General features: G+C 39.4%; 2 protein-coding genes across 5 annotated transcripts in view; one reads left to right on the top strand and one right to left on the bottom strand.

Annotated features, from left to right (window-relative positions):
* Positions 1-5,989: 5,989 nt before the first annotated feature.
* Positions 5,990-13,114, top strand: GIMD1 (GIMAP family P-loop NTPase domain containing 1). The gene is made up of 3 exons (XM_054990185.1): positions 5,990-6,186; positions 7,187-7,599; positions 11,760-13,114. The coding sequence occupies exons 1-3, from the start codon at positions 6,177-6,179 to the stop codon at positions 12,018-12,020; spliced, it is 684 nt and encodes a 227-aa protein (XP_054846160.1). The 5' UTR covers positions 5,990-6,176; the 3' UTR covers positions 12,021-13,114.
* A 1,572-nt stretch (positions 13,115-14,686) lies between these two features.
* AIMP1 (aminoacyl tRNA synthetase complex interacting multifunctional protein 1) overlaps positions 14,687-21,570 on the bottom strand; it is a 29,800-nt gene continuing 22,916 nt past the window's right edge. For all 4 annotated transcript variants that reach the window (XM_054990720.1, XM_054990721.1, XM_054990718.1 and 1 more), the window contains one exon: positions 14,687-14,992. In XM_054990720.1, the coding sequence (XP_054846695.1) occupies positions 14,826-14,992 (167 nt within the window). In that variant the 3' untranslated portion in view covers positions 14,687-14,825. The remainder of the gene's footprint in view (positions 14,993-21,570) is intronic.

Below are 21,570 nucleotides of genomic sequence, written 5' to 3'. Positions count from 1 at the left end.
AATTGCCTCAGTTCCTTGTCTCCCCTTTTCCCTTTTCCATTCCTTGTATCTGATGAAGAGAGCCTTGACCCTCGAAAGCTCATATCTTGGAAATCTAGTTGGCCTTTAAGGTGCTACTAGACTTGGCTCTTGCTCTTGTCTCCCTTGAGTACCTTTCTGCACAAACATTTACTGTAGGATAGGGAAAACCTCAGGGCTCTTTAGACAGCACTGTAAGCAGTAATAGTAGTACACTATAATAATAATAATAACAACAACAACAACAACAACAACAACATTCGATTTATATACCACCCTTCAGGACAACTTAATGCCCATAATAATGATATACTTTGGTTTACAAAGTATATCATTATTATCCCCACAACAAAACACCCTGTGAGGTGGGTGGGGCTGAGAGAGCTCCAGAGAACTGTGACCCAGCTGTATCACCCAGCTGGCTTCAAGTGGAGGAGTGGGAAATCAAACCCGGCTCTCAAGATTAGAGTCCCGTGCTCTTAACCACTACACCAAACTGGCTATAGGAAGTGCAACACAGAAACACCCTCATAGATCTTCCTGTTGTGGGAATTCAATGTTAATGCTTATAAACAAATGAAACTGCTTTATTGTGTTAGACTATTTGTTCAGTATTACTTCCTAGCAATGGTTCTCAGGGAGAAGGTGCTCTTTCCTAACTTAGTTACCTGAGATCATTTAACTGGAGTTGCCAGGACTGAATATGGAACTTCTGCATACTTCTTCCCACATTTGTATGATATGTTATAACTTTTTGAAATGCATTAGGTACATCCTAGTAACAGCAACTCATTAATAGGGCAATCCTATGGAGAGTTACTCCAGTCTAAGCTCATTGACTTCAATGGGCTTAGACTGGAGTAACTTGCCATAGGATTGCATTGTAAAGCACAAATTTCAAATCACAAAAAGGTCTAATGAAATGCAATGCAAAGTATATGAATAATAGCTCAAAATCTGAATATGGAAAAGTACATATATCAGAGCAGTTTCATAGCCGTAATAATATCTGGCAGTTCCTCAGGGCTAGGGTAAAGGTAAAGGTAGTCCCCTGTGCAAGCACTGAGTCATTACTGACCCATGGGGACATCGCATCACAACATTTTCTTGGCAGACTTTTAACAGAGTGGTTTGCCATTGCCTTCTCCAGTCATCTACACTTTACCCCCAGGAAACTGGGTACTCATTTTACCGACCTCGGAAGGATGGAAGGCTGAGTCAACCTTGAGCTGGCTGCCTGAACCTGGCTCAAGTCATGAACAGAGCTAGGGCTATAGTACTGCAGCTTACTACTCTGTGCCACGGGGCTCTTTCTTCAGGGCTTGTGAAGCCAAATTACTTCTGAAGAGACTGAGGAACATTTTGCCATTTAAAGTGTTTGTTTTTTAAATAAGCATAATTATGAGACCAATAGAAAGACTTCTTCAGTTGATGATCTGCATGGATTCCTGTGTAGAAGTTTTTAGGTCTGAGCCACCATTTCCTCTAGGAACTAATTCTCAAGAGGAAGCCTTCCATTATGGCTCTCAGCTTTATAAAAAAACAAAAACAAAGCTTAGTCACAGAATGCATTTTTCAATTTCTGAATAGTAATTCCAGTGTAAAGTGGCAACTGGCAAGAGTTATTGTCCTTGTATCATATATGAATTGATGAAGTACTGAATTCAAATTGGCTCATTATGAAGATTGGCTGCAATGACTTTAGCCAGCAGCTACAATAAAAATTTTAAAAACCCTTCTGAACAGCAAGGTGGCTAACTCTGTTTCGTTCTATTACTGGGGAATAGTGATATTGCTGAGTATGGCCATAACTAGAAAAGTACTTGGAGGAAACAGCATTGACCCATGGGAACAGACCTTTGTCTAAAAGGTCCCCCAAAGAAAACTTTTAGTCACTGAGATTTTGCAGCAGCAGGAATTTTGTTCAGAGAAAAATCTTCTTATTAAACATGTCCTTGCAGAAAGTATATTTTTGCTTGACCAAAGTTTTGTCAGGAATTTTATGAGGGCCTCAAGAGAAGAAATTTACAGTTGTCTTACACAACACTGAGTGACTGACTGTTCGTGACTTAAGAGAAATGAGCACTCCAGTTTTTAGAAACTCACTCTTCAGCATTTTGCTTTGAAAATCTATGCTTCTTTTGCTTTATAGCCTCACGAATCTATGCCCCTCTTAACTCCATGGAGGGAAACATACAAATTTTTATATTTCCTGCAAGTCACGTTTTCATTTCTCCCACTCTCGTGAGGGATTTTACCTCAGGTATCTCAAATAGAAAACATGTGGTCAGGCCTAATGGTACTGTTGCTCAAAATGGTCAGTTCCAAAGATTTGGTGTAAAGGCATTGCTAATGTAAAATGCAATAAAAGCAGCTGTTGTAAAGAATGTGAGGTAGAAATTCCCACTGCAAATTATATTGTGTTTCACATATTTTTAATAAATTAAATTGAGCAAGAAGGCACTTAAGTATTGATAGGCTGAAATACAACTTTTTTTCCTATCCAAAGAACAAATGTGGACTGTTGTGCGTGCGAACCATTTCACTCTTCTGGTTATCTTAGAAATTCCTCTTTTTCATGTTAATTAACTTATCATGAAGCACTTCCTTTATTTTCATGAGGAATTACATTCTGTCCATGCCAAGTTAAGTTCGTAGAAAGAAGAGCAGGAATAGGACATTTCTTCATTTCATTTTTCTGCTCTTCTCAAGCACATATTTATTCTGTCCGTCTCCTGCATGCCCATCTCTGCACACTACAGCTTCTTCTAGCACAGGAAATTGAGTGAGGGGTACAGTCCTAAGACTACTCACAAAATTCCTCTTCATGCTTTGAAAGTCAAAATTCCAAGTTCTGTGAGAAATGCCAAAAGTGACAGCATTTGCAAATCTCCAAGTCAAAAGGGTAACCTTACATCTTTGTAGTTAAGGCCATTCTTTGAAGATTGTTGTTTCTCTATGCAGTTATTGTTCCTAACTAAAGCAGGAATTATGATTAGAAAATGAAACTTCACTAAACAACTTTACTAAATATTATATACATATATGATGTTATTATTATCCAAATCATGTGAGCAGATTGGGCTTTCCAATTATTTCATTATTTAAAAGCATGTTCCAGGTATCCTACTTATGTCAGCATATGTTCATAAAACCTTCTGGAGGTGTGAACAACCACACATGGAAGTAACAGTAACATAACAGTAGGTAAGGTAAAAGTACAAGCACCTTTACCCTGTACAAGCACCAAGTCATTACTGACCCATGGGGGGACGTCGCATCACTATGTTTTCTTGGCAGACTTTTTACGGGGTGATTTGCCATTGCCTTCCCCAGTCATCTACACTTTACCCCCAGGAAACTGGGTACTAACAGTAATCTAAAACAATTATTGTGCTATTAAAATGAATCTTGGCATTCTTTAAAATAAATAAAATAACCCAGGGCACAACATATTTCCTTTACTCTACTTACTTTAAATGGGATTACTTATTTTTGTTCTGTTTCTCCTAGCAAACTTTGAATCATATATATAGGACTTCCATTTCCAAGGAAGTGAACATACAATCTAGCTCCTATTTTTACTATAAGATGTTATCAGAATTTCCCATAATATTTGAATGTGATAAAGTAAGCATCTGCAAGCAGTAATGTATCAATTGATATCTCTTGATTTCTCCATCAGAGAATGTGAAGCTCATGAGAGCACATCTTAAATTATTTATTATGGCATCATCTCTGGCTAAAGTACAGTATGGGTACGCAATGAAGTTCTAAAGAGCTGGAATGCATGGGAAACCTGAATCAAAGCACAGGATTTGGATGCCAACTTAGCTTATTGAGAAAATGTATCAAACACATTCAGAAAGGTTTTGATCCTTGAGACAAATTTCTTTTCCCAATAAAAGCAATACATATTACCATCATAGAGTAGTAAGCTGCAATACTGCAGCCCAAGCTTTGCTCATGACCTGAGTTTGATCCCGGCGGAAGCTGGGTTCAGGTAGCTGGCTCAAGGTTGACTCAGCCTTCCATCCTTCTGAGGTCAGTAAAATGAGTACCCATTTTCCTGGGAGTAAAGTGTAGATGACTAGGGAAGGCAATGGCAAACCACCCCATAAAAAGTCTGCCAAGAAAACATCGTGATGTGACATCCCCCATGGGTCAGTAATGACTCGGTGCTTGCACAGGGGACTACCTTTACTTTTTACCTACATCATTAATATCAAAGATATGTAGGAAAAGAACACTTACCAGTTTTTAACCAAACATAACTTAATATAAAATGCGATTACCTGTAAAACCTAAGAAATTTAGTAATTCATAATGCTTTGCATAAAAGGGTGCTCAAGGTCTTTAACTTTCTAAAGGTGTTTTGAAAATTCCATGTATTACAAATCACACAATGGCCGAATGTAGACAACACACAACAAACTACTTCTTGTCCATGACAAACATGAAAGCAGTCTTATGTCATGCTTGTGTGCTTTTCCCTGTACCCACTTCACTCCTTCACTTGCACACAGGAAATGATTGAAGGCTTCCTTGTATGGGAAACCTCAAATCAAACTCCAGTTTGTAATGACATTTGAACGTAGGTGCCTAGGCAAAGTGTGGTTTGTTTCCTCTCCATAAACTATGGAGTAGATCGAGCAATGTACCAATATTCTCTCCATAGCATACACAGGGTTGATTTCATACTGGAGCATTGTATTAACCAAACATTTTATTTATTTACTCCATCCATACCCTACCTTTCTCTCCAATGGGGGACCCAAAAATGCTTACATCATTCTCCTCCCTCATTCAAGCCACAAAAATTAGGTTAAAGAGCTGATCTGATATTTTGTCTATTGGCTGTTTTTAGAAAAAAGACAGCCTATATGCTAAGCTAAGGCATATAACCTAAAAGTTAAAACATAATGCTTTATACATAACTTAATAGAAACGGGAGATATGCAGACAAAAGAAATTCCCAGCTAGTTGCATCAGTACCTGTGAAACAGGCATATGCTGCCACCTTGGGGAAGACTCTTTCCCTGTAGCTGAAGGAGTCTTGAATGTTGTCACATAAATCAATTTCATGTTTTGCCTGTCATATCCCCACAGGAAGAAACGTTTCTTAAATCTCTCTACTCATGCAGTCATAAGATCTTCCAGATGTCTTCCAGCGTCTTTCACGTTACGATCCTCATTGTGGAGAACTGCCATTGTTCTGAGAAGGAGAAGTAAAGTTTAATGTGCAATCCCACAATGCCTGCTTTAACTTAATATCACTCGGCATAGCAAGCCAGTAACATAAGTGACTCTCTCTTTCACAAAAGATAACAAAATGTATCCAAAGTTTCATTGATAATTCAAAGATCTCAGGAATGCAACAAAAATCCAGACATTAATGCTTACCAATACTTAGCACTTACTCATCATTATGACCTGTAGGGTTTGCTGGGGTAAATAGTAGAAAGGGAGGGGTGCATAACCCACGGCAGTTTCCTTGTCACTTAAGGATAGGACACCCATTATCAGAGGGAGGGGGTGTATGTTTTATTTTTGCCTACAGGAATCAGAAACAGTCCACAATTTATGTAATAGGAGATCTTAAGACAGCGTTCTCAGGGACACTGGTAAACATGTTCCCTGGCTCTTGTGATTTCAACCATCAAGCCAAACTTGGGTTCTGTAACAGAATGTTTGAAGAGTGGGTCAGAGTCCTGTAATGTAGACAACTATCTTATTTTATACAGAAAAAGATGAGTGTTTGACATTCTATATTCCCCATCCTTAGGCCCTTTAAAAGTCTCAGAGCAGAAGGGGGAAAGGAAGGAGAAAATGATCCCCATATACATTTCTATATGTATTCTGTACTTTTCAAGCAATGAATCATGTAGAAATATTTTCATAATCGTCTTTAAACTGAGATACAAAATGAAATTCAAAACTACAGGCTCATTAAGGTAACCAGAAGGAAGTTAAGAACCAAGGCATGAGTATGATTATCAGCTATCAAGGAGGATCACTTTGTAACTGATTAACCTGAGCAAAGAGTATGTATCAGTCTCATCGTGGTACATTTGCAGTATCCGCTTCAAAGTTCAAACAAGAACCTGGTACAGACAAGCTTTGGAAATACAGAAACTGAATGGACAAAGATATTGAGAATGTACAACCGTAAGTGAACAAGCTTTCGTGCCCTGTAGCACCATCTTATGCTTACTGATGATGTACCTAATGATTATATATTATATTATAAGCAGCACGCTTATTTTGTATGTAAGTAGCCGTATTGAATCAGACTCAGAATGACTGAACGTTCCCATTAGATCATTCAATCTCTTTGAAATGTAACAGATTTTGTCTGGATTTGGACAACAGTCTCTCATTACGAAAAGTCTCTTTATGTAGCTACAGAAATCATTCAGCATTCAGGCTGTGATGTACCAGCAAATGTTGAGATGATTGCATTACCATATTGTATATTTTGCTAGGTCCCAAAAAGCCAACTTATTTTTAACTTTCATCACCATAATTAGTGATTGACTTAGTTAATTGAATATTTTTCCAGTCAGTACCATCTGACTTAAAGCAATGCTTGCTAATTTTACAGTACAATTTTAAGCAGAGTTAAGCCCTTCTAAGGACTAATTACTAAGTTCTTAGTCTGTCACTAGCAAATGTCTGTTTCATTTTTCACTAGCAACTTTTTACCAAAACACTTGCTCCATTTTTTCACATTCAGAAAAGTTGCCAACCACAGTTTTGGGTCTCTCGCATCCCTCATCTGTCTTAGAAATGGATCTCTGACCTCCACTGATCTTCTAGGCTTTTTGTTTACTTCGTTTTTCCTTCTGCAGCATTGCCTCATACATCTGGGTATACTTGGGAGTTTTTCCTGTTGTCACAGTAAAGCAACTTTATTCAGGGTAGCTCAGATTGATTGTAGCCTACAGCCATTTTGCTGGCACTCTTGTTTCATGGCAAAACATTACACATCTACTCAGGGATGGGAAGACTGAAAGATGGAACAAGTTGTTCCAATGGGAATACATAACAACTGCATTCCTCAAGGCGAGAGAGAAGGGAGTGTTCACTAAATTAGGAACTCCTTTCATAAGTAGTTCAGTCCTAGCTTTGCCTTGTAACTTCACTAACCATGACTTTCTTTTTAAAGATACTGCAGAAGAAAGCACAATGACTGATGATAGCAAGATGACCCTCAACCTTCTCTTGCTTGGAAGGACACAGAGTGGGAAAAGTGCCTCAGGAAACACCCTTTTAGGTAGCGTTGACTTTACCAGTTACTTGTCCCCACGTTCAGTGACCACATCTTGTCACCTTGGCCGCAGCTGTCACATTTCAGGTCTTGCACGTCGGAATGGTAGTGAACTAGCAGTGCAGGTACATGTACTGGACACTCCTGGATATCCTCACAGTAGCTTGAGCAAAGAGCAGGTACATCAAGAGGTGAAAAGTGCTGTAGCTCATCACTTTGGAGAGAAAGGCCTGCACTTGGCACTTTTAGTCCTGAGAGCTGATGTCCCACTTTGTGAAGAGGAAGATGACCATACAACTGAGTTAGTCCAGGTAAATGACTATCCTACACATTGACAAGCCTGTTGCTTTCTGAATGGGAAGCTTGAACTTGCAAGTATCATATAAAATGGTATGACATGCAAATTACTATGAGAGTTTGCATGTTAAAATGTAGTAAAAACTCAAAACTTGTAAAATCATTAATCTGTTAAACTGGGAATGAACTAGCATTTAATCAAGTGTCCCAAGGTCTGTCAACTCTTTTTGCATTTACAGAACTGGAGTGAATATTTAGGACTGCATATTGTTCAAGAACATAAGAAGTGCTTTGCTGAATCAGTCCAAGTTCCTCTCTAGGCCAGCATTCTTATTTATTCACTTAACTTATACCCCACCTTTCTCTCCAGTGTTGGGGCAGGGTGGGGGTGGGGAAGCAGAGCAGCTTACATCATTCTCATCTCTATTTTATCCTCACAACAACCATGTAAGGTAGGTTAGGCTGAGAGTGACTGGCCAGAGATCCATCCAGCTTCTATGGCAGAGTGGTGATTTGAACTTGGGATTCCAGCAAGCAGCAGGTGCTAGGGTGGTCCACTAGAAACTAGCCAGTGGTCCAACAGGAGATTATTAGAAGTCCTATCTTCAGCTTATTCCATGGTTAAACATTGAAAGACACAGTCTTGGTGGATATGAACCTTTTAGTATGATACACAGAAAAGATCTTTTATATTAGCACTTATCATTGTAATGTGATGGCTACGTAAGGAGATAATAATGATAATTATAAATTAAAGAAACTAATTTCAGTACTGAGCAGATTCTGTAGAGAGGCAGCATATACATCTTCTAAATAAAAAAATTCTAAAGTAAAATACAGGTGTTGTATTTTTGCTTTCCTCTGGGCGTTGAACAGGGGTTCCTGGAGGGAGGTGGGGAACTGAATTTCCTGCATTGTGCAGGGATTGGACTAGATGACCCTTGGTGTAACATTTAGCTCTATGTTTCTATGTTTTTATTTAACCATAATGATTTAATATATAAGGACAATGCTCTCAAAGTACCAAACATTAGCAGGGCTTTTTTTCAGCTGGAATGTGGTGGAACGGAGTTCTGGAACCTCTTGAAAATGGTCACATGGCTGGTGGCCCCACCCCCTGATCTCCAGACAGAGGGGAGTTTAGATTGCCCTCCGCGCTGCTCAGCGGTGCAGAGGGCAATCTAAATTCCCCCCTGTCTGGAGATCAGGGGGCGGGGCCACCAGCCATGTGACCATTTTCTTTGAGGGCAACCCACTGAGTTCCACCACTTCTTTTCCCAGAAAAAAAGCCCTGAACATTAGTATATGATACCTTTCTAAACCATAGGATGTAATAGCATACCTGTATCAGAGATAAGTAGTGGATAGGTATCTGTGCATCACAAATAGTCCAGCAAGTGTTGGGTAGTCAGTCAGAGTGTCAGGCTTCAAGCTGAGAGACCCCAGTTCAAACCATCACTCTGCCATGAAAGTTTGCTGGGTGACCTTGGGCCAATCACACTCAGGTATCACGGGGTTGTTGTGAGGATAAAATGGAGGAAAGGAAAATTATGTAAGCTACTTTGGATACCCATTGGGGAGAAAGATGGGGTATAAATGAAGTAAGTAACTAAACCTGGAGCAAACTTACATGCCCCATCCATCTTCTTGTCCTATGTTCTCTGAACACACATTGAGAGGATGGGACAGCCCCACAGTGCGTAGAACCCAGCTGCGTAAAATAATGCTTTATACACTCAATGAATAAACAGACAATTCTTTACCTTGAAAGGAATTTGAAGGTAAGGTAGGGGGGAACGCAATGTCTACTGCTTCTTTCCAAGGATTATAATTATGGCTCCAAGGTGATGCAATAGTGATTTAACTATTCATTTCCCTATTCGTTCAGATGCTATGTTTTTAGTAACCACAAAGTAAATGGTGTAACAGAGCCAATATTGACCTAGAGAAAGAAGCGTATCCTCAAGAAACTTGTATTACTTATATTTCACAGTGACTGTCCTTTAAGGACCTGAGTTCTTGAGGAATTGCTTGTCTTCCTGCATTATGTACAGTATCTGAAACCAAGTTGTTATATGTATTCTGCTAATGTGAGGATTTCAAGCTTCCCTTCCTACCTCACTCATCCTCAAAATGCAAAAATGGCTTCAATGGGAGAGAAGAGTTCGTACTGTACTTGCAGCCACAGCTTGTACACCCATTCGCTGGAGCTTTCCCTCCTCCTCAGCCAGTTCCAGTCGATCTCTATATTCAGGGTAGAAGAGCCCCACCCATCATTAAGTCAGGATGAGATAGCTTCCATGTGTCCACCTGTTCCCTTGAGATGGATACTGATCTGCAGCCAGGTAGTCAATAGCTCCACAGTTAGTTTAAAATTGTGCGGGGAAAACAATGAGTAGGGGAAAATTATACTATTGGGAAGCAGCCTTCAAATGAAATGAATCTATTTTATACTATTTTGATAGGGAAAGTTCCTCCACTGTCTCTTTTTAGGATGAAGTTAAAACAATGTCAAAACAGTCAATTAGTTAAAAGAATTTAGATAATGGAAGTTATCTATGGAATTGTTTGGTTGTATGATTAGCTCATCACATATCTAATTTACAAGTGGTCCTTGTGTGCAGATGCTTGTATCTGAAAATTGGGACCACTTACTCAGGAGGAATGTTTTTCAGTAAACTTGAGGGATCCCGCAGGGTTGCATATAAATCTTAAATCTGTAAAAAAAATTGCATCCCCCACTACTGCCGATCACATAATTGCACTTGTGCAGACACGAAACCTACCTCCTCCATCGGGAGCCAAGCATGTACTTTGCCTCACAGCAATGGATCCCAGATGTAGACAAAGCAGACTGGGGACTTGCCTCCACTGCAGTGGTGGCAAAGCAGCAGATGCTGGATGACCCAGAAAGGAGGGTGCCACCAACACCACTACTGAGGCACAAAAGCTGTGGGTGGGTAGCCGAGTGAAGGCTGGAGCTGGGCAGGTGGCTGTGGAGGGCTGTGGAAGGCACGGGCTGGACACGCTGAATCCGCCACCAAGACATCAAACCAGCAGGCAGCCCAGGGAGCGATGGCCAAAGTCAGCACCGAGACTGTTAAGTGGAGGCAGCAGAGTGCAAGTGCAACTGGTAGAAGGCCATGCCAGGTCCAATCACATCCCAGCCTTACCACTGATGTACCTGCCTCTCTTGCAAGCCCAGCTGGTTACTAACAGGGAATGGCAAGGAGGAAAGGGGGGAGGAGTAACAGGCAAAGCCAGGAAAAGCAGGAAGCAACAGTGGGGACAGGGAGCCTGATATGGCTCCCTGGTATCCACTGGGGTGGGAGGTTTGTATCTACTAATTCTGCCAACAGTTAACCTCTCCATCAGACTTGGTGGTAGGTTGTGATAATTTTTCACCGCTATCTGATTGCGCTATTTGTGTGTTGATTATGGGAGGAAGCCACTTGACCATGAGAAAAACAGCTTCTCTGGAAAGGATTTAGATGCAGTATGTCAGAACTGACTTTATTCAGTTAGCCTTCTTTTATCTCCTCTGGCTCCATCCTACATTATGATTTTCAATCAAGGGGATTTTCACATTGTAAGTTTAGTCAGTCGCAGCAAGGAACTATTTATATGTATATGATCACACCACACAGACTATGCCAAAAATCCCAAGTCAAATTAATATAGTCATTGTTCCAATGAAGCATAATTCTTCCAACTTTATGATTTAGTGTAAGATTAACATGGAAGAACATATTCTAATGACTAAAAATTCTAACACTGGGATAGGACTGTAAAAACGGATATAAATAAAGCACTTATTGGAACCTTCAAATTAACTGCTGAGTTTTAAGTAGTACACTAACTTCCAGTTCTACCTCTTTTGCTTAAGTACTTGTACCTTACCTGCAATGTGGCTACTGACTTTCCACAACCTTCAGCACACACCATATCCATGTAGTTGTTTTGTTCTTCCAAGGAGCCTACAGTTAAAAGTGGTTCTTCTTCCTTTCCTCATTAAAGAGTTTCCTGCATTAACGCACCACCGTCCACCGCAGATTCCTATTTTATACACATATGATAATTTTTTATGACTAATATTTCTGCTATGAGCACAGATGTTGGATATGCAGACTATATGGAAACATGTATTAAGGATTTGTGTGTATATTTTTTCCAGGAACTGCTGGGTCCTAAATGGAAAGATTTTACTGTCATCTTATTTACTCATGCAGATCGAGTTGAAAAGGCTAAGTTCGAGAGAGAAGAATACCTGCACATTGCCTCAGATACGCTACACAAACTCATACAGTCAGTACAGCAAAAATACATTTTTATAGATAACCATGCAACCATACTAAAAGAGGAAAATCTAAGAGCTTTGAGAAAAATTATGGAGTTCCTAAGACAAAACAATTACCAAAGAATTCTATTCAAATAAATGTGCCATGGTATAAACGTTGCAGTTAAGCAATCATCCATTCACACATTCACAAATCTTCATCTCCTCCTCCCTCAATCGTGGGTATTATTTCAGATTTTAAACTATTTGGGAAAAGATTTATTTCATATGTGGAACACACCTAAGAAACTAAAGTACACCAATCTGGACACAGATGAATACAGCTATTTCCCTACAGGTAGCTCATGAGCTGTTGCTTGCCAGCTGCTGCAGAGTAGCTTGCGCGCACCCTTACAAACCCAGGAAGGATACTGAAAAGATCTGCTCTAAGCTTTTAAAAAAGTGTTCCTATCTGCACATAATGTAGGTGGTGGCCAGACTCTCAGTGGTGGTGCCTCACCTTTGGAATGCTCTCCCCTTTATGGCTCACATGGTACCTACCTTTCTTTTAGATGCCAGACCAAAACTTTACCCTGGCTTTTAACTAAGACATTTCTTTTTTACTTATTTTATTGCCTGCTCCTAGCCTGAGCCTTGTTTTATTAACATCATTTTACGCCATTGTTTGTTTTATGTGCTTTTATGCCCTGGCTTTTAATTAGCACATTTATTTATTCTACTGATTTGGCTGTTTTACTCTTACTTGTTTTACTGACTTTATTGTTCTGATTGGCTTTGTTTTTTAGTTGTGAGCTGAGTCAGCACACAAATTCACTAAATAAATAGGTTTTGCTCTGTGCAGCTCAGCTAATAGCATTTTTCTGGTGCTCTTCCTAGTGCAGATTCTGATTCTAGGACAAAAACTAAAGGGAAACTAATACTGCTTTAAGTTATAGCTCTAAATTTCTTCCTTCTGGTTGTTAAAACACACACACACAAGGATAAGCTGCTTCGCTCTTGTTAAGGCACACTAATTCACAGTTGTAAGAATCAGCAGAATTGAGGATTAATGTAAAATTCTACACCATCCATTCCTGTGTTCTTACAAGTAGCGGAATTGCAGAGGACTTCCTTCATTATCATACTATATAGCAAATGAGGTTATAAGGCTGCTGCTTTTGTTTATGGAAGTCTGGTATATCATTTCTGAAGAAACAAATGATTTACAACATCCCCACAAATTAGCAGCAGAGGCAATTTTAATTTAATTGTGGGAATGGTGGAGAAAATAGTTAACTAGTGTAAATCCATCTTAAAATGGTGCCTTTTCTACCCAATAAATAGATTTTATAAGCATGCCCTTTTCTGGTGTCTCCACATTTTATTTCAAACTTCCAGTTACACCATACATAAAAGCATATTCACATTTTTAAAAGACTAGCGGGCTTGAAAGCAGTTTGACTGGAAATAGCCAGGGGGGAAATGACCACCCCGGTTGCATTTTCTTCTAGCAGAATGCATAGAAAAGTGGCTCTCCAACTTTGTTTTTTAAGACATTGTCACCAGCACATTAGTAAACAATGTCTCCAAAGTACAGTCAATTTTCACTTACAGGGTTGGATCTAACCAGGGTTCCTGTGAGCACCAAAAAGGCTATACTAAAATTTGCACGGACAAATAACTATGTATGTGGAACAGGGGGTGTAATAGGGAAGGCAACTGAGCGAAAAAGATGGCCAGATCCACATATTTCTTTCTGGAAACAGAACAGGATTTCATGCAGAAGACAAAGCTGTATCTTGTTAATTTACATTTTCACCAAGTTTTCAAAGGTCACATTAGGCATTAACTAACACACACAGAGCTGCTCTAGATGGACAGCTTGCCTCCCCTCCCACTACAGTCTGTTGTGCCCCCTGGAGTCAATGGACCCTTGGAAACAGCGTGGTTTAGGATTCTAAGCCATGGTATATAAAGTTGACTTTACTAGGTATGGTATACAAATTTCATTAAAAGTAAACACTGAAGAAAAATCCTTCATTTTTTCCCCAGTCATTATGATCATGATGAACCTGGGAAGGAGTCCATCTGATTTCTGTTGATTTTTCAACAATCCACCAAGTATTCAACTATTATTCTAGCCCCCATCTAAAGGTTCTCAAATCCTAACATACGTGAGAGCTTGTAAGTGGAAGCAGAATACCAATACTGAAGGTCACAGATCATTTCACTACCACTGAGGATATTCAAGTTCACCTACCGCTAAGATCTCTACATTGCTATGTTCACTTAACAGCTTATTGTGATATTTAAATGTTATTCTATTCTTACTATTTTGTTAATTTCCAATGCCCTAGGGTATCTTATTTCTCCTTTCTGACACAGGATAGACTACACATTTAAATAGCTAAATAATTAAACACAATTGGTAATTTTAGTTTAGGTGTGACTGATGACGACAGAAATATACCTGGTTTGATTTAATGTACTACACAGAAACAGGATATTTTGGAGATCGGCACAATACTTGCATGGACTTCCTGAAACAAAAACAATGAAGTCTTATTGCTCTTGCAACACAAGCGTCAGACAGTTGAATAATCTGAACTCCACCCCTCTTTGCAACTCTCAGGCATGATCGCCAGTGAATGTCAGATGGATGCTGCAGATGCTGGCTCACTGAAATGACGGGATTTGTTCAAGCTATCTACTGATACACTCCAAACTGTCTCATGCTCTTTCATTTACTGAAAAGGCATGATTCATACTCTGAGTAATACTTAGATTCAGACTCTTTAATCAATAATGACAAAGAAACTTGAAACTGGTAGTCAATTCACATTTATAGTAATAGATGCAACAAAAACCAATCATACTCTAGTGAGGCAATTTTGTTTTTATTTAATTGTGTTCACAATGGTTTTCATTTGAAATGATCTCAAGCTTTTCCAGAATTGATTATATTCATTTAATCCCACTGTTTGCCATTGTAGCAGCCTTACATACTCCTTTTCCTTTCACCTCAAATGGTACTCCTTTGTATGTAGCCACACACTGGTCATTAGTACGAAGGTCAGGCTGGATTTGCTCCCAGATTTTCTTCTTGGGATTAAGTTCTTTTTCAGGTTCACCTATAAAATCAAGCAGAGAAATATGGTAGAGAGAATGCTACACATTATCTGACTTTGTGTATATGAGAGCTCCTTTGCTTTGAAAATGTGCTGGAAATTTTCAATACACCAAGTTTTGGAGGTAAGTATACTTTCTGATCCACATGATGGTATAAGTACTTCCACAGAAAAAGCAACAAATTGAATGACAAACAGAAGGGGAAAAGAGTGCTGGCTTGGTACAGAAACAACATTCAGGTTGTGGGATTGGACACTTTTTCCTGTCTGCCCCTTCCTTGACATATGCAAGTTCCCCTCACTAATAGCTGTATCTCCATCATTAATGTGAGCCATAATTAAAGCTGACACTTGGATCCAGTGAAGGATTTCCACAAACACAAGGGAGGCCCATTGTCACCAATTCCCCGTAATCTGCTGCAGCCCTTTCATGCCCCCCCCCATGTTGCTCCTGTTGTCCCAAGAGCAACATTTGTCCCAAGAGCAATAGTACATTGCACTGGGACAAGGGAGGCAGGGAAGTTGCACTCTATGGAGACAAATCCCTTCCAGCCACAGAAATTACTGTTTGATCCAAGCCTTTGAAACCCTTAATGCAGATGTAATGACAAAACATGATTAAGGTCATCCTCCAGCTTTATCTGGAATAGAAAGAAAAATAGCAACAAAATATTTAACTCTTTAAAAAAAGAAAATACTAAACAGGTTCAAAATGCTTAGGCAGAAAAAGTACAGACATGTGCAATTTACAGGATACAAATTCTTTTCCATGAAACCTAGAGCTAAGAGAAAGGAAGAATTATACCCTTTCCCTACTGCTACTTGGTGAAACTGCTGTGAATAGTTAAGAGGGTCACAGTAGTGGAATACTACAAAGCCCATGAGTAAGATTATCAAAACCGTTTAAGTGAGCTAGGTGTTCTGCTTCCTATCACAAATGTGCGAGACCATGCAGAGCAGCAGAAATGCTTTATTCTGTATTCCCTTAGCAAGAGATTCATATAGCAATTAGTGTCTACATTAATACACTTGCTATAAGCACATGCTTTCTGAAACCAAGCATTTTCTCAGCAGGCTGCTGAAGCTCCTGTATTAGCTATTCTCAGCACCTAGTGCCAAATGGAAGATGTATTCTTTAGGTCTATATTTATAGGCCATTTGAAAAAAATTACAACCAACACTTAACTAATCATCTTCTCTGCCTCTTTAAAGATTTATAGGTAATGCCTATTTTCATATATTAACAGGTGTGGCACACCTAATACATTAATAGATGCAATACACTACAGCAATTTCTCTTTCTAAAATCAATGGATTTCAGTGGGTATTTCTAGTAATTCACTACCGAGGGAAAACAGAAAGAGAATGTCTGTTGATACTTTACCCCATTTTTTTCCAGGAATTTTTATCAAATATAATATGTTCTAACACACAGTTATAACCATGCTCACTATCAGTATTTCTAGTTAGAGAATTTAATTCAACCTCATTCTAACAGCCTTAATCTATACTAACAGGACATGCAGTGGTTTAAAAATAGGTCATACAGTGGGTTCAATGAACGTGGTCTATGCGCCCATGAATTTGAATGATCTGTTTCAAAATCCAGGCACATATGAAATTTGCATGGGAGAAACAAAATTCCAAGTGTTCAAAAGACAACAGACAACTAGCTGATGACTTATTAGTTCAGAAGGGGGGGGGGACCTGCATTGTTTTCTTTCACAGCAGATTTTCATCATGAGCACTAGTCATGTGCCTACTACCTTCCACATTAACCATTCCGAGAAAATGTCCTGACAAAAGCCTATAGGTGAATATTTTCATCCAAACAGTACACTCACTTTTGGTTTATTAACAAAAGCCATAATCTAAAGATACTCCAGTTGCCTTAAGAATATAAAAAGAAGAAAAGGAACAGCAGACCTAAGCTATATCACAAACTGCTCTTGAATACCCTCAGTTTAAAAAACTGTTTGCTGTGCTGCATACTGTGGCAGGGAGAGAGCATTTCAAGAAGTACAAACCCAGTGCATGGTACTAACTGCATTCTTACGAGATCCCAGCTCATTACATTAACTAACCAACCAGATATCAGGGAATCTCTGCATTTATTCCTTAAATCTCAAATTTAACAAAAACTGCTTACACTAGGGGTGTGCACTCAGATATACCCACGCTGAAATTAAACCTGAAATTAGCTGTTTCAGGTTGGCTAGGGAATACCTGAAGAGACCCCAAGTACTCTTGCTATTGTGACAATAAGCCGTCAAGTAGCTGGTGGGAGCTGAATATAGATATGATCTGAAAGGCTAGTTCTACTTGCCCATATGAAATAACTGGGTTCACAGTTTCCCTGCCCTAGTCTCCTGGAAGGAGCAATCCCCCTACCATCAGGCTTTTCAAAAAAATTTAAATTGGCAATTAAATATTGTTATATAAGGATGTGCAATTTGGATTCTGTATTCGGTAGGGAAAATACCCGAATCGGACCCAATTCACAAAGATTAAGGATTTCCAAAACGGCCCCACCATACCTGGGCCGTTTTGGAAACCACGAATCAACGATTCCCGAAACTATTTGTGTAGCTTCGGGAAGCTTCGGGGCAAGGGGTCCCTCTTCCTCCTGCTCCTGTGCAGCAGGAGGAAGAGGGACATTTAAACCACAGATCACCTGTTTGTCAGGGTTGTCAGAGTACAGCCTGCTGGGTTTAAATTTCCCTCTCGACTCAGCCACTTGTCAGGTGTTTCCCTGACAAGCGGCTGAGTGTAGCCTGCCGGGGAGCAGGGGAGACTTTGAAGGGAAGGAGGCTCCCCGTGAGGCTTGCAAGCTGCACGGGGAACCTCCTTCCTTTCAAAGTCACCCCATTTTCAACCAGATGGAGGAAGGGGGGGACAGTGTGCTCCAAATCTTTACAGAGCACACTGAAGCGGGTCAGACAATTACTTATTACTGATTCTTTTTTTGCTTTGGGTTTCCCAAAGCAGGAAACCCGAAATTTTTTTGCACACCCCTAGTATTCGGTAAAAATCACCCAACTTAAATCTGTAATGAATTCAGTAATACCAAATGTAAGTTTACTGAATTTATTTGGTAAAATTTGGGAAGCACGGCAGCATTGTTCCTTTGCTAAAGGAGGGGGGAGAAGGGAGGTGGAGAGTGTCAGAGGCAGAAGGCGGAAGTGGGAGGGGAAAGAGGGAAGGGAAGGGGAGCATGAGTGACCATTCCTTGCAGCAGTTCTCCTTCTCTGGCCAATGGGATTCTCAAGAAGGAGAGTGCCTTTTCTACTACTGCAAGGAGTTAAATTATGAGGCCTGCCTCAGTCAGCCTCCTTGTCCACTTACAATGGGGTCTCCTTTTAGCAGGATGTCTGAGACATGGGCGCTGACCTGCAAGTCCATTTGGACACAGCGGGCCTCAGATTCGGGTTTGGAGTTTTTTTCAAGGAATGCTGGTGGAGAAGTATGTGGAGGCTGCTGGGGGCTTGGTCATTCTTCACTTGGACATTTCCCATTGGTTGGAGGTCTTGCACCGACAGGTGGTGTACACCTATACAGCTGGAGGCAGGACATTTGGTTACAGGACATCAGTGATGGCCTTTGGGGTTGGTTGCAGCTTTAGGAGCGTTGGCGGGAGCCATCTTGTGGCGGTGAGCATTTAAATCGGATCCCAATGAGAGATCAGGGTATGTGTTCATATATTAATTATATATTAAACTCATACTATAAAACCAGGAGGAGCAACATCTGACCTGCAACATCCAACCTGCAGAAAATAGCCCTTTAAAACAATTCAATCTTGTATAGCTTTTGAAATAGCAGCAGTGTAGGAGTCTTTCCTTTGCATCTTTAAATAAGCTAATCCATCAAGTGGGAATAACTGCGCCAATAATGTTCAAACAGGGACAAGCACCATTTTAATAATGTAAGACCTCTGTTGCATTAAATAAGTGGTTCATCTCGTCTAGCATCTTGTTTCACACAGTGGTCAATTAGGGGCCCTGGAGGTCTAACCAACAGGACACAGAAGACAAGGCTCTCTCCTGATGTTTCCTCTGTGCAATTATGAAGATTCTTTTAACTCACCATGGCTAGTGATGGGCCAATCATCCACAAATCTGTGTTTAACCCCTCTTTAAAGCCATCTGTGCTCATGGAAATCACTATGTCCACTGTCAGCGAATTCCACAAATTACTTATTAAGTAAGTAAGTATTTCCTTTTGTCTGTCCTGTAAACATCATTTTCCCTGTGTGCTCCTGAGTTCTAGTATTATGCAAGGAGAAAAAGCTTCTTCTATTTAACTTTTTCCACTCCATTCATAATTTTATAAACTCCTTGTTTACAGGATGGCACTTTCAAATGGCCTTGAAGAACCTGGTGGAAATAACCCATACATTAAACTGGAGCTGAAAGCTAACTGGTAACAGTAAGGAGATTATAGAATTAGATAATATGCTAATTTTGCCTAACTCTACTAATAATAAACAAGCAATAGAGTTTTGTAGCAACTGACATTTCCAAGTTCTCTTTGAGAAATGGAGAACGTATTACCATAGGGTTACTGTGGTTCATGGAGCCACATGGCCAAAATGGCCAATAAATATGGAACATGGTATTTTTTGCAGCTAAATTCACAGTCTACATGAGCAACAATAGGGTGTGTGTGTGTTATATTTGATCCAGCAGACTCCTAAACAAATTAGCAATAGTCAGCTGGACTCAGTATCTTTCAAGAGCTCAGCTTTGACCAACATCACCTTTGTTTTTGTCAGGATTGAATTTCATTAATCGTCAGACTTAAGAGTTTTTCAAGAACAGAAAAGGTGATGTATCAAACATGTTATCTTTAGTACACTCCTAATTCTAGTTCTCTTTGATCTATCTTTGGTGACAAATTTCAATTATATGTAGGTAAAACAGCTCATTAGATTTCAAAAATTCAAAAAGCTGGACAGAGAAGTTGTCTCCCGGACCTTGGAGAGATTTGGTATAACCCAGTTATATTACCAGAGGACTAGAGATCAACTTTCTACCTTTGCCTGCTCTAAACAGCTACATGCCATTCTAGAGAATAGGCTAAGTTGAGACAGAAAAGCAGCACATCAACAAATTAATACTACTTACAGGAGAAGATTATTATGATTTGTATAATACCAATCAAATACCTATAGGATACCTATATAATATGCTCTGTAGCAAAAGAAAATCTTAATCATTTCAATGTATACAGCAAGCTGGATATTTAATGGAATCTAAGAAAACAGTTGCAAAAGAATCATATCACCCCAAAGGTGAAGGCAATCCTTTTAAACACAAACATTAAAAAAGCAAATTTAGTTTTCAAGAATAAATTAAAATCTGACTTTTATTACACAAACACCTTCTGGATCTTATTAAAACTTGCTTTGGAATACCGAGGCACGCTCCCCTGGGATCTGTGGTAGGCTTGTATTAGATTAGCAGAGGCACCACTTTTAAACATTACCAGAACAATAAGTTGAGCATTCCACAGTAACCTTCCCATTGCATCTCTTTCTTTTTAATAGAAACAACCATTTTGAAGGACATCTAAAAATAAAATTGGAGCAAACCCATCGTTTTTACTCTTTTGGGATAGAAGCTATATTTTCTGAATCATAAAGCAACAGACAGGCTCCACACTGTAGTGTTCTGGATAGACTATGCATTGAAAACATACTAGATTCAAAACTTAGCTGAACAGGCAATATAAAACACAGAGGAACAGTCCAACTGATTTTTTTTACCCCAGTATGAAGCAAATTAGGAGTTCCACAGAAACCTGTTCATTACTGATAAGTTACATAAAATACATGTTCATGACTAAGAAACTCTTAAATTGTATCTACATTATTATTTTGGATATTTAACTCAGCCACAAAACTAGCTCCTCATTTAACTTAAATCTAAATTTTCATTTTCACCACCAGGTAAAGGACATCCTGCTTAAGTTAGTGCTGCCGTGAAACATGTTTCCAGAAATTGCATCTCTCTGAGTAACCTGTGTGACCATCTGAATCCCATGAAAATTTTGAAGCTGAACATAGCTAAATAACTCATTACCCCACTAGAGGCATTACACATCACTTTCCAGAGGAGTTAGCCATGTTAGTCTGTAGTTGCAAAATAGTAAAAAGTGCTGTAACACCTTTAAGACCAACCAACTTCATTGAGGCATAAGCTTTTGAGAATCACAGCTCTCTTCGTCAGATGCTCCTCAACATGCATCTGAGAGCTGTGATTCTCAAAAGCTTATGCCTCAATAAAGTTGGTTAGTCTTAAAGATGCTACTGGACTTTTTACTATTTTACATTCATCACTTTGTGGCAAACAACTGTAACAGACAAAGTTTTCTAAAAATTGTGGTGCTCTGGAAATTATGGACATTCTGTTCCCTTTTGTATAACATGAAGAAAATCAGTGCTACGAACAAAAACCAATTATATGGAAACCCTACATTAAAGATCATGTTTTTCTATCACAGGTTTAACATGTTATGCATGAATGAGGTATCCCTTTACCTGAAACATAAATGCCATACTTAAAGGAAGCATAACTCTT

The sequence above is a fragment of the Eublepharis macularius genome, chromosome 10 (assembly GCF_028583425.1).
Source record: "Eublepharis macularius isolate TG4126 chromosome 10, MPM_Emac_v1.0, whole genome shotgun sequence".
Lineage (NCBI taxonomy): Eukaryota > Metazoa > Chordata > Lepidosauria > Squamata > Eublepharidae > Eublepharis > Eublepharis macularius.
The sequence above is the reverse complement of the archived record's forward strand: the minus strand, read 5'-3'. Positions and strand labels throughout refer to the sequence as shown.

Coding starts and splice junctions, on each gene's coding strand:
- GIMD1 (XM_054990185.1), top strand. Junction 7,600..11,759: donor ATACAACTGAGTTAGTCCAG/GTAAATGACTAT, acceptor TATTTTTTCCAG/GAACTGCTGGGTCCTAAATG.